The sequence below is a fragment of the Dipodomys ordii genome, unplaced genomic scaffold (genome assembly GCF_000151885.1).
Source record: "Dipodomys ordii isolate 6190 unplaced genomic scaffold, Dord_2.0 Scaffold160, whole genome shotgun sequence".
Lineage (NCBI taxonomy): Eukaryota > Metazoa > Chordata > Mammalia > Rodentia > Heteromyidae > Dipodomys > Dipodomys ordii.
Genome location: NW_012267376.1, coordinates 235537 through 247927, shown reverse-complemented (window position 1 = coordinate 247927; position 12391 = coordinate 235537). Strand labels below are relative to the sequence as shown.

The following is a 12391-nucleotide window of genomic DNA, read 5'->3' as shown; positions in this document are numbered from 1 at the left end:
GACTGCCCGATCCCCCACAGTGACACATACAAGATTCAAACTCTGCCCACCCTAACCCAGTCACCAGTGTCTCCCCCCCCCCCCACTGTTGTTAATATAGTTAATGCACAAATGAAATTCCAAGATGCACCAAGGATCAAGAAAGAACTGCCCCTGAACTCCCTCCCATAGCCTTGGGAGCTGGCAGAGAACAAGCCCTTCAGCATCTACAGGAGCCACTCAGAGTTTATGTTTTCATTTCCCTCAAAATACACCTTATCAGGCTTCAAATTCTTCCCAAAAGTCACAACCAGACATATGAACTTGAGCATGCCCCACCCTTCTACCACCTATCAGTTCCTCTTGGGACTTTAAAATAAAAATGGCCAGTCTGTCCTGTTCCAGGTCTTTCAGAGCATCTCTTCTTCTCCGGGGGCTGCAGTTCTGATGAGAGTGACAGTGACGATCAGTGCAGGCCACTCTGGGCTGCATCACATGATTGCACAGCATGAGTTTTGTTTCCGGGCCTTGAAAGAAACAAAGAGTAGTTGAAGGGGGTTGGAGGATGGTGGGTGTGTCCCAGCTTGGGCAGGTGTGGGAGGCAGAGGTCCACCAGAGGCAGCTGGACAGAGAAACTAGTACCAGGAGAAAGGGAAGGAAAAGAGACAGGGACCAGCCTCTCAAGAGTCTGAAGGGCTGCCTACCAGTAGATCCCATCACAGAACTTCTATTGCCAGTCTGACATCCTTATTCCCACTTGATTAATGCTATCAAAGAGTGGATAAGTCCTGCTGTAACAAGCAAAGAACCAATAATGCAATCTGGACTGACTGAACATCTGAACAATGTTCTGCTGTGATCCTTCCTAGGGGAAGAAGTGTTATTTCCTGGATGAAGTTCTTCCAGTGAAACATAAACTCTCTGCTCACATCTTTTGTGGAAACAAAATAGCTGTTACATCTTTACTCTTGCTTCTGGTCTCAGGATGTCCTCCTAACACCACCTGGCCATTCCCAACACTGTGCAACACAAAGTAAATGTACATACATAGACAGGCCAAAAGCCGACATCCACACTGGGAAATATAAGCACTGCCTGGAGAGAACCAGGCAGTCAGCTGGAACCATCCTGCCAATGCAACTGAGTTCAGCTAAAGGGAATGCACTAGAGGATTCCAGACCTCTTCAAAGGGGTGAGCATCTTAAAGACTTATGCCTAATTTTTCAGCCAGCAGAGATAAAGGGCAAACCCTGGTCATCAGAACGGGAACCAATGGGGGGGGGGGGGTTATGGACTCCAAAATCACCCAGGCATAGTCACAGAGCAGAGCAAAGACAGACTAAGTGAACTTGCCACTAACTGCAAGGACTGGGGATTGGAATCCAAATCCACTCCGGCAAAGTAAACTGAGGATGATTCGTTCCCAGTGAAGGGTGCCAACAGAAACAAGCTGTGAGGGTCAGTGGCAACTACTCACCGTTTTATAGAAGGCTTTAGACTGCGTTCCCAGTACTTCTGATTTGGACACCAAGTCATCGAGCTTCTCTCCTCGCTCTAACAAAGACTCCATGGTGTTGTGCTGGACAACAAAGAGAAAAGAACTCTTTGTACTATTATTCAGTAACTGACTTCACAAGAGCCCCTTGTGGAAGAGTTCAGTGCCCACTTTCCCAAGTTCCACTCCAACAGATGCCACCAAGCATGGGAACTGGATCCCAAAACAGTGAATGTTCTAGTCAAGGGATGTTCTAGTCCTGTGGTGTTTGGAAGCACACACATACCCACATGCATGCATGCATACACATAGACTCCAACAGACTTGGGTAAGCTAAGAAAGCTCATGCATGTTTATACTTGTGTAAGTGCATACCCTTACACAGGGAGGGGTCTCTATGATAAAAAGCCATACTGGGCACTAGATGGCTGCAATGGGATGGACTATGGAACCTCTAAGAGTCACATTAATTGGAAAGAGGATCTTTGCAGATATCACTAGTTAACATGGATTAGGGTGGGCCCTAATGCAATGATTGGTATCCTTCCAAGAGGAAACAGACACACTGATGTGCACAGAGGAGAAAACTATGTGAGAACCTGGAGTAATTCACCCCCAAACCAAGGAATAGTAAGGATTGCTAGAGCCACTGGGAGTGGAGAGGCCAGACCACTTTCTCTCCCACACAGCTTTGGGAGAGAACAAGTCCTGCCCATACCTTGATCTCCAACATTTGGCCTCCAAATTGTGAGCATATACTTCTGTTGTTTTGAGTTACCCAGTCTGTGGTTAACTACCACAATGGAAAAGCTGTGCTGGCTGGTCCAGGAAACACAGAGAGGACTTGAGATGAGACAAGTCCAAACTGAGCTGTGCTCTAAGTGTGAACATACTGCACTGCCAAGCAAACACCTTGTTAGTGATTGCATGTTGAAAAGATAGTATTTGGATATCCTCAGTTAAATGAAATTACATTTCATCTATTTTCCTTTTGTCATTCTAAAATAAGACTTCCACAAAATCAGAATTACACATGGTGTGTTTTCTACAAAGTATTCTATTTCTGATTCATATATACAGTGTTTTCTGTTCCTGACAGTACCTTGACAGAACAAGCTCTACTTTCCTAAAGGGGCTACAAGCTCTAAATTTAAGAAATGGTAACACTAGCCCATGTTTGAAGGAATATAGTGATGGAAGGCCTCAGAAGAGCCAGTGGCCTTGTTATCAGGGCCATTAAGGAAGCAGCAGCTCACTTTTCTTTCAGGCAGCCATCGCTAGATGTTGTCTACAAATGGGGAATGGAACCAGGCATGGAATTAGCAATAAGGTTCTTTATCCTTATACATAGCTGGGCAACTCTGATTTATGACAAAATGTTAGCTGGAGAACAAGAAATACAGTAAATGACAGAAAGCTTGCCCAACATGGTCTAGGCACCAGGTTTGAGCCTTAGTAACAAAAGTAACAAAAAAGTTGGCTAGATTAAAGTTAAACATTAATAACCCAGATTTTACAACTGTAGTTGGCACAAGGCTGGGTGAACATAGCTCATCTTCAAGTAGCACAAGGAAGAGATACAGGACTTGGGTTGAAAATATGGAGAAATATCATCTCAGTAATCAGAAAATCCAACAGGTCCAAGACAGAGATGCTTCAAATTTTTCACACCATTTATTCCAAATCTGCATTATTTAGAATATGGTCAAAGACCTACATCTGAAGTCCCTTGGGCTGCCATTTATTTGAGGCTTCCTAAGTAGCCCAGCCAGCTTCAAACTTATGATCTTCCTGCCTTAGCCTCCTGAATTCTAGGCCTGGGCTGATTTTATAAAATGCAGGTCCTCAAGCTCCTCCCAGACTAATAAGCCCCAGCCCAGGAGATGCTGATGCTTGTTAAAACTCTGCCAGTGTTGACAGCAAAATTTTCTAGCAATACCAGGTTTTCTTCTAGGCTTCATATCCAACCATTTATTCATCATCTGCTGAATACCAACATAAGCTAAAAGTTGTAGAGTGCAGGAATGGAAGGATGGCCTCTGGTGCTTATATGCTGGTCAGAGAGATGAGTATACAAATTGTGCCAAAACAGTGCCATTCAGGAAGACTTGAGCAGAGAGTGCTTGCCTAGAAGCAGAGCAGAAATGGATGTAAAAGAAGACAAAGAAAACATGTGTCTCTTTATCTTGCAGCAGATTTGAGAGCTAGGGAAGGATTTTATATAGAAGTGACAGATCTATGGCTACTGACTTATGGAATTCAGGAAGTGAGGGAACCAGTTTGAGGTAAGGAAAATAGAAAGCTGCTCACATTCCACATGTGTACAGAAGAATTAATTGTTAAGGGTGATTCTGACACAAATGCAGATTCAATCTCATCTAAAACAGGCCCTTGTTGTGGAACACGGGTGCCATTGGAGAGTATAGTGTGCTTCCTTTGGCCAGAATGCTACAAAGGGAGGAGGTACAATAGCCACATTGGCTCCCAGTTTGGGCCCCTCTAAACAATTGGTGCTGTGAACCAGGATACATACAGGAAGGAGAAGGGACAGTCTGACAAAGGTAGAGAAGTGACATGGATACCATGAAAACGACTGACTCAGCACACACAGGGCAGTGCATAGCCTTCTGCTCCTCATTTTTGGTTTAGCTCTCCATCTTCCTACTTACCAAAATGATTTTGGTCTCATCTAGTTCAGCTTGCACTTTAGTCATGGGGTCAGCTTCTCGAGGGTTCTAGGAAAAAGAACCAAAATAAGAACAAAGTTAGGACTGCACTGGCTACCTAGAGACAAACTCAAACAAGGAAGCTTAATTTTCACAGCAAAAAGACAGCTTGTTTAACACAGAGAAGAGAAACAAAGAGCCCACCTATAGATTGGATTCCCAAGCTATAGTCACATCTGAATGTGACTGTCTGTGTTCTTCAAACAGAAGACTCAAGAGAAAATACTGGCAACAGAAGAGAAGTTATCAGACCTGAGTGATCACCATGGATGGCCCTTTCAGGATCATGAGGATTTTGGGCCACATGGTTTCTCTAAACCTACCTGGTATCTACTAAGGTGAGCATCCAGGGCTGTGTACTGGATTGTGGCAGGAGATCCTACTGGCCAGTCTATCCTGTCGACCTGCTTGGAGAATTCATCTAATACCTGCAAGACAAAGTATCCTCAGGAAGTCTCCCACCCTGTTCTACAGCCTCTTTAGCAGCCAAAATGAGGCACCAGAGCCCAGGAAGGACATTTAACTGCAAGGGATCCATCGAAGTTAAGGTTCCTCTTTCCAAGTATTTATCATTAAAACAACCTAAATAGTTGAGGTATCAAAAGTGAAATACAGCTGAGTACGGTGGCTCATGCCTATAATAATCCTAGTAACCTGGATGGCTGAAACTGAGAAGATCAAAGTTTTAGACCAAAGTTTTAGGCAAAAAAAAAAAAAAATTGGCTGGGCGCTGGTGGCTCACGCCTGTAATCCTAGCTACTCAGGAGGCTGAGATCTGAGGATCGAGGTTCAAAGCCAGCCCGGGCAGGAAAGACCGTGAGACTCCTATCTCCAATAAACCACCAGAAAACCGGAAGTGGCACTGTAGCTCAAGTGGTAGAGCGCCTGCCTTGAGCTGAAGAGCTGAGGGACAGCGCCCAGGCCCAGAGTTCAAGCCCCACGACCAACCAAAAAGAAAAAAAATTGCAAGAGTCCATTTCCATGGGAGGAGCTGGGTATGGGTGAGATGTGTCTGTCATCCTAGCTACTACAGTAAATGCAAAATAGGAAGACCCAAGTTCAGACATGGTCCTAGGCACAAAGCAAGATCTTATCTCAGAAATAACCAGTGTAGGAAAGACTAAACACATAGTCCAAGGCCCTGAGTTCAAATCCAGTCCTGAAAAAAAAAAAGGTAAAGAACCTCATCTGGAGAATAAAGGTATTTGCATCGAAAATGACAGAATTGCAGAAGACACGGCACTGGCCCTCTTATTTTTCTAAGATATTCTTCAAAAGTGAATGAGGTTCTCTGAAGTTAAGCAATCATCATGTTTCATGTGCTTGGGCATGTTTTAGTGCTATGAGGGAATAGCATGAAGCACCCATCTTCAAGTGTGTAATTAACACCATACAAAGAAATAAAATGCCCAGGTGCTGAGCTCCATGGAGCAACTGACCTACATCAAGGGAGGGCACCACTGTAATTGTAGGAGAAACATGGAGTGGGTGCAGGATGATCCACAGAAGCCTGGGGAGGAGGACAACACCTGTGAGGATACAAGGCACAGCTGGCCCTGTTCCACAAGAGAGGACCTGGACATGCGTCATGTGAGGGAACCTGTCAGGGATGTCAAACTGTATTCTAATATGGAGCAAGGGGCAATGCCTGAAAACATGAAGCTTTTTGGCCAATCATCCCTTGTGCCTAAGGCACTATCCACATTATGGTCCAGACTCATCACCCTATTCCTGCTTAGGTAAACCACACTTACCTTCTCCAGTAATGTAAAGGCCACTCTAGAGGGGTATTCACTGTCAGCAATGACCACACCTGCAAGACTGTCATTTCGAACGTAGACATGGCATAGATACTCTAGGGAGACAAGAGATTATACATATGGACAATGAAATGAGGGCTTCACACTATTTTTGATCCCCCAAATCAAAGCACTACAATACTGACTCCTGCTGAGTCAAATGAAGCTATCTGAAGCTACTCTGGCATTCAACTGCTTGGGTGAAATCTGTGGAGAGTGGCCCACACTCCCTTAAGATCTGTAAGTGCCCAGAGGCTTCATGTACAAAGCCAAAATGAGCTACAAGGAGTGAGAAAACAAATCCCAGGAAATATATCCCTAAGAACATTTCCTGGTCATTTCCTCAAGCTCAGGTCAGGGTCAGGACTATTTGTGTCTTGGCGATTCACAGATCACTAAAGCTCTCTGCTCCCAACTGAGGGAACGCCACACAAAACAAGCAGCCTTTATTTTCTTAAGAAACCTTTTCAGAGTGGCCCAAAGCAGGAAATTACCTCTCAAGGCCTCACTCTCCCTTATTATGGTAACACAGTTGGACCTGCTCTAGTCTGTGGTATGTGTTGGGGGGAAAACTGGGTCTAGAATAATATTTGTCACTGCTGCTGAGATTCCAGCGTGAATGCACTGGTACTAGTTCTGCAAAAGTCACAATCCACAGGATTGTTCATTTCTATCACTTTGAAAGAATTGAGAAATGACACAGTTCACCATACCCCAAGAAGCAGAGAAACATTAATAATCACAACTTATAAACAAGAACCTTCTAGTCCTTAAGGATCTGACCCAGAAAATTCCAATGCTAAACAATAGGAAAACAAAAGCTGACAAGATTATAAGCTGTTGCTATCAGAAAAGGACAGAGATCAGTAAGAACAATTTGCCAGAATGAAGCCACATGATGAATTAGCACCTGATTTTATATATGTTCCCAAACACAGGTCTAAGTGCACATATTCCACAGAAACTGAGAAGCTGGTCAGTGTTTCAGCAACTGTTTTTAAGTAATAAAGTTAGGAAGAGAAGACAGTCTGAGAAAGAACACTGAAATGTCTATAACTAGATTTTACTTCTGTGATATTCTTAGAACAGGAATTCCACGGGAAGAATATGTATTCAATACTGCTCATGGCATAACTGATATTTCTATCATCACTTCAGTAACTCCATATCAAATAACAGAAAGTTAGTGCATACATGGGTAAGGTGGCTTTTGTTTCTGCCTGAAAACTTACATGAACTCTGAATTATGAGAAAGATGAAAGAATGACTTTCCAGATTCTTAGTCAAAACAACAACAAATACCTAAGGAGCACAGAATACAATATGACCTCAAGATTACTAGCTAGCCAGGCAGTTCAGAACTTTTAAATCATAGCTATTTGGGAGGCAAAGACAGGGAAATTACAGTCTAAAAATGACTCCTGGCCAAAAAAAAAAAAAGATAGACTCCATCTTAACCAATGGCTGGGTGAGGTAGCAAATTCCAGTTAACCCAGCTACCCAGGAAAACACAATGGCTGGATACAGTGATGCAAGGAAGCACAAGTAGAAGAACTGAAGCCCAAGCATGCAAGGAAGCACAAGTAGAAGAACTGAAGCCCAAGCCAGGTAGGCCATAAAGTCAGACCCTACATTGAAAATAACCATCGGAAGCATTACTCAAGTGGTAGATGGCCTGTCTAGCAGATGCAAGGTTGTGAGTCAATCTCCAGTAACCCTCCCCAGGAAAAAAATTACTAGCAGGAAAGTTTTTTAATGTAAAATTTTAATTATTAAGGTGATATACAGAGAGGTCACTGTTTTATAAGTCAGGTAATTCATTCATTTCTTTCTTTCTTTCTTTTTTTTTTTTTTGGTCAGTCATGGGGCTTGAACTCTGGGCCTGGGCACTGTCCCTAAGCTCTTCAGTTCAAGGCAATCACTCTACCACTTGAGCCACAACGCCACTTCTGGTTTTCTGGTGGTTAATTGGAGAGTCTCATGGACATGATCCCTGCACAAGGATGACATGCAAATTGGTGAAGCGTTCCATATTTTTGTACCTTCAGGGGTAACAAGAACTGTAATAAATGAATTTGAGGGGAAGGGGGGAGTCTCACGGACTTTCCCGTCCACACTGGCTTTGAACCATGCACAGTCCTCAGATCTCAGCCTTCTGAGCAGCTAGGATTATAGGTATGAGCCACCGGTGCCTGGCTATGAATTCTTTTGGGGCAATGTCACCCCTTCCTTTGCTCTCTCTCAATTTCCTCCTCCCATCCTGAGAAAATGCTTTTTGAGAGGCATGCAGATCAGGAGGGTTAAAGGTTTTACTGCTCCAAGAGAATCAGACCCTTACTTCTCAGCCTCTTAGTTAAGATTCAGTAGAGAATTAGACCCTAACCTTAAGTGGCTTAAGCTTTAGAGGTAGCTTTATCCAGCAAGTTTAAAGTTCAACATGGAGAAAAGGAGGCAAGAGAAAACATATTATCAGAAGTAGAGCTCAGTAGCTCTCTCTGTGGCACTGAGAGAGCTATGTGTTGCCTGAGGAGTGGCAGCTAAGCTAGCACCCACTTAAAAAGCATTGAGTCCTCTTACCTTGTTCTTTGACAGAAGCTCTGCTGCCTTTTGCTGAGCGCTCCACAATCAGTTGACTTGTGAAGGTCATGAATTCCTGCACACTAAGAAGCACACATTTACTTATTACTTTCTTCCTATCACTTTGTCCCCAATATAAGATAACCTCTGAACTTCTAAGTCAAACATACATTGCTACTTACATTCCCTTTCCTTCAACCATAGTAACAAACAATACTCTGTAAATAGATGCAAATACAAAAGCAAAACTCACCATTTAAGTCTCATCTGTTTGCCACCTAATTTATCAAAACAACCCACTTCTGGGGAATTTTCTTCAGGCCATAGTTAATTGCTAGGAAAATACAAAACCAACTCCTGCTGTAGCCACTGGATTGCCCTGGCAATGCCACTCACCTTCCCAATAAGTGCTACCTCATGACTGCTGGAGCCCTAGGCATTCTTGAAGAAATGAAGGAAATGGCTAAACCAAGATAAGGGAAGTGGGAAAGAGTTCAGACCAAGACTGAGAGGGAAAAGGTTTTTCATAGGCCCAAAATGGTGATCTAGCTAGAAGGGATCTGTCACAGAAGATGGTTCAGCCAGAAGACTAGGTGCTATGAAGGGGTCTCTGAGGGCACGGCCAAAGCCAACAGAACAAGTGGGAATCCAAGCAGGATGCTTGCAGAGCCATACAGTCTGAAGACCTGACCCCTAGGATCACAGTTCTTACTGAATGTCAAGCAAATTACTGTGCACTGCCTTATTAGTAAAATCAGAATTGGTGTGATAGTTAAATTAGTTAATACATGGGAGTCTAGCTAGTTAATACATGGCAGTATAGCTCCATCGAAGCTTGCTTACCTACTAAGCTTTAGACCTTGGATTCATTAACAGTACTTCCCTGCCCCCATGAAAACAAAATCAAACAAGGAAGCCTTTGCTATTAAACTAAAAAAGTGATGGTGCTTAAGAGTAGGACCAAAGACAATGGAACAATTAATCTGAGAGCCTATCTTATAGGGCTTAAAAAAAAAAAAAGCTAGGAAACTATTTACAAGTTTTAAGCTTGAGGTCTTGTGTTAGGAAAATGGAAGAAAAAAGAAAAGGAAAAAAGCCAGACTCCATTCTCAACAAGCTAGGACTGTTTATTGAGGAACTCAGAGGAACCCAGCCTTCCCTTGGGCTTGAAGGCTGAGCTAAGGTGGGGTAGAGGGTTTGAGTCAGGGGGTTTATAGAGTCTCAGTGAGGAGACAGGAGTTACTTGAGTTTAGTATAAAGTAGGTATCTGCAGAGAATAGGGTAAGTATTCCCTTATTCAAGGTCTCAAGCTTTATTAAATGTTCAAACAGCTCTACATCTGTCTTGCCTAGAAGGTTCCACCTACACAGGGTCTAGTTCTTTCAACCTCTTCCAACCTTTTTTAACCCTTTCCTGGCCTCAGAGCCTTACAGGCTAAGCCCACAATGGAATGTTTACACCCAGGCTCAGGTTAGATTGTGCGGCCTGTGTCAAGTACATCCATACATACCTGGGTAATAGAGTGGGGGGTCAATCCTTCATATTCCATCTTTGAATACACAAAAAGATTGGGCAAGAGAGGGGAGAGGCAAGTCCTTCAGTCTGGTAATCACGGACCATGAAGGATGGAAGCAATCAGGACTCATGAGAAAATGGGCTCAACCAGAACAAGTACTATTTTAAGAGATATTAGCAAAGAGGTCCCTTCAGTGTTGTCCTCATCAAGTCATCTAAGACTAGTGTGGATATACCAAAGAAGCAAGGTACAAATCCTACAATGAAATCTCTGAGAATCTTCAATCTAAACAGAAAGGAAAAAGAAAAAAGAATAAGAGCCAAGTTGGGACCAAAAGTCCCATCAGAGAAAAGCAACAAGGGAGCAGAGAACACAGTAAACCTCAATATCAAGAACTTCAAAAGATGATGCAATAATTCTTCTGCTGGATAAACACATCAGAAAACTTAAGCAGGTCATATCTATTTAGCCATAGTCTAGCAGCATTTTCCATAAAAGGCAAAAAAAAAATGTGGAAGCAACTCAAGTATCCAAAGGCAAATGAATGGTAAGCAAAATGTATATATATGTAAGACTATACATTATTCAGCTATAAAAAGGAAATTCTCAAAAAAAAAAAAAAGAAATTCTAACACAGGAAACATGGATGAACTTATGCTAAGTGAAAGAAGCCAAACACAAAAAGACAAATATGTGATTCCATTTATATAAGATCCTTTGAATAGCTAAAAATTGAAAACAAAGAATGCTGATTGCTAAAGACTAGGGAAATTAAGGAACAGGAAGTTGGAATTTAATGGATACATTTCAGTTTTACATGAAGATGTAAATACTACATGAAGATGGGAAATACTAACAAATACACATTATGGATGCAATTACTAGTGAGCATTATACTTCAAAATGGGTAAGATGACAAATACTTTATGTTTACTTTTTAAAAAATAACAGCTTCAACACTTTTTTTTTTTTTAAGGTGGGTGCTAGAGGCTTATACCTATAATACTAGATACTCAGGAGGCTGATATGAGGATGGCAACTAAAAGCCAGCCCATGGAAAAAAGTCTGTAAGACTCATTTTATCTTTTTTTTTTGGTCGGTCATGGGGCTTGAAGTCTGGGCCTAAACGACGTCCCTCAGCTCTTCAGCTCAAGGCTAGCACTCTATCACTTGAGCCACAGCACCACTTCTGGCTTTCTGAGTGGTTTATTGGAGATAAGAGTCGTATGGACTTTTTCCTGCCTTGGCTGGCCTTGAACTGCAATCCTCAGATCTCAGCCTCCTGAGTAGCTAGGATTACAGGTGTTTGGCACTGGGCTTGTGAGAATCTTATCTCCAATTAATCACCGGAAAACTGGAAGTGATGCTGTGGCCCAAAGTGGTAGAGGGTTAGCCTAGAGCCAACGACAAGCTCAGAAACAGCATCCAGGCCCACAGTAAAAGTCCTATGACTGACCAAAACAAAACAAAAAGAGTTTTAGACACAGCCAGCAAGGCCTCATAAAGCACTCTCATGAAGTACAAAACAAGCTGGAGGTGTGGCTAAGTTGTAGGGACCAGCCTAGCAAGTCATGAGGCCCTGAGTTCAAACCCCAGTCCCATCAAAAGAATGTTGCACTAAAGTAACAAAAACAGAATCCAAGTGTCATATTGACACTTGATTTCAAGACAACTGACAACGTTCTTGCCCTTTTGTGCGAGACTCACTCTACCCCCTACCATGAATGGGCTGGATCCAGGGGTGGTGCTTCTAACGCTTATCTTCCAGCAGTTCAAGCAATTACTGGCTTTGTAAACCCTACAGACCCTACGCCTCCTTCCCAATCTTTTACTGGATAGACAGCCTTTTTCTATACAAAGCCTGCAATCTGGGTTTGAGCCTACAATATGGAGTTTCAGTGACTTCACCTCTCTCTCTCATACAGAGTCGTTGGGGAAATCTCATGAAGCAAAGCTGGTTCTCACGACACAGTACAAGCGTTCTCTGGTCTGAATCCCTGGGTGCAAGATGCTGGTTTAATATATCCATTTCTGTGACTCGACCTACCAGTTTAGAACATTGGGGCGTGAACCTCGGGAATCTGTATTATTTCAAAATCCCCTTCTAATCTTCCTAGAAGGGGAGTTAGAAAAACACGGCACGAAAGCCATACGCACAGGAATGGCTGGCTGGTGCCTCCGAAGTACTGCTCCCTCACAGAGGGAGGAAGCCTCGGCCAGCTTCCACGGTGGGAAGATCTCCAGAGACCCCAGAGCCGGTCCTGTCCTCCGGGCCGCCGACCCCGGCCAGCCGCGCGCG

The 12391-nt window shown here is 43.2% G+C and overlaps 1 protein-coding gene across 1 annotated transcript in view; it reads right to left on the bottom strand.

Annotated features, from left to right (window-relative positions):
* Nucleotides 1-207: 207 nt before the first annotated feature.
* Nucleotides 208-12391, bottom strand: part of Ykt6 (YKT6 v-SNARE homolog (S. cerevisiae)) — a 12700-nt gene continuing 516 nt past the window's right edge. The window contains exons 2-7 of the mRNA XM_013032947.1: nt 8577-8659; nt 5955-6055; nt 4524-4628; nt 4144-4209; nt 1457-1558; nt 208-506 (exon numbers count right to left, since the gene is read on the bottom strand). Of these exons, the coding sequence (XP_012888401.1) occupies nt 471-506; nt 1457-1558; nt 4144-4209; nt 4524-4628; nt 5955-6055; nt 8577-8659 (493 nt within the window). The 3' untranslated portion in view covers nt 208-470. The remainder of the gene's footprint in view (nt 507-1456; nt 1559-4143; nt 4210-4523; nt 4629-5954; nt 6056-8576; nt 8660-12391) is intronic.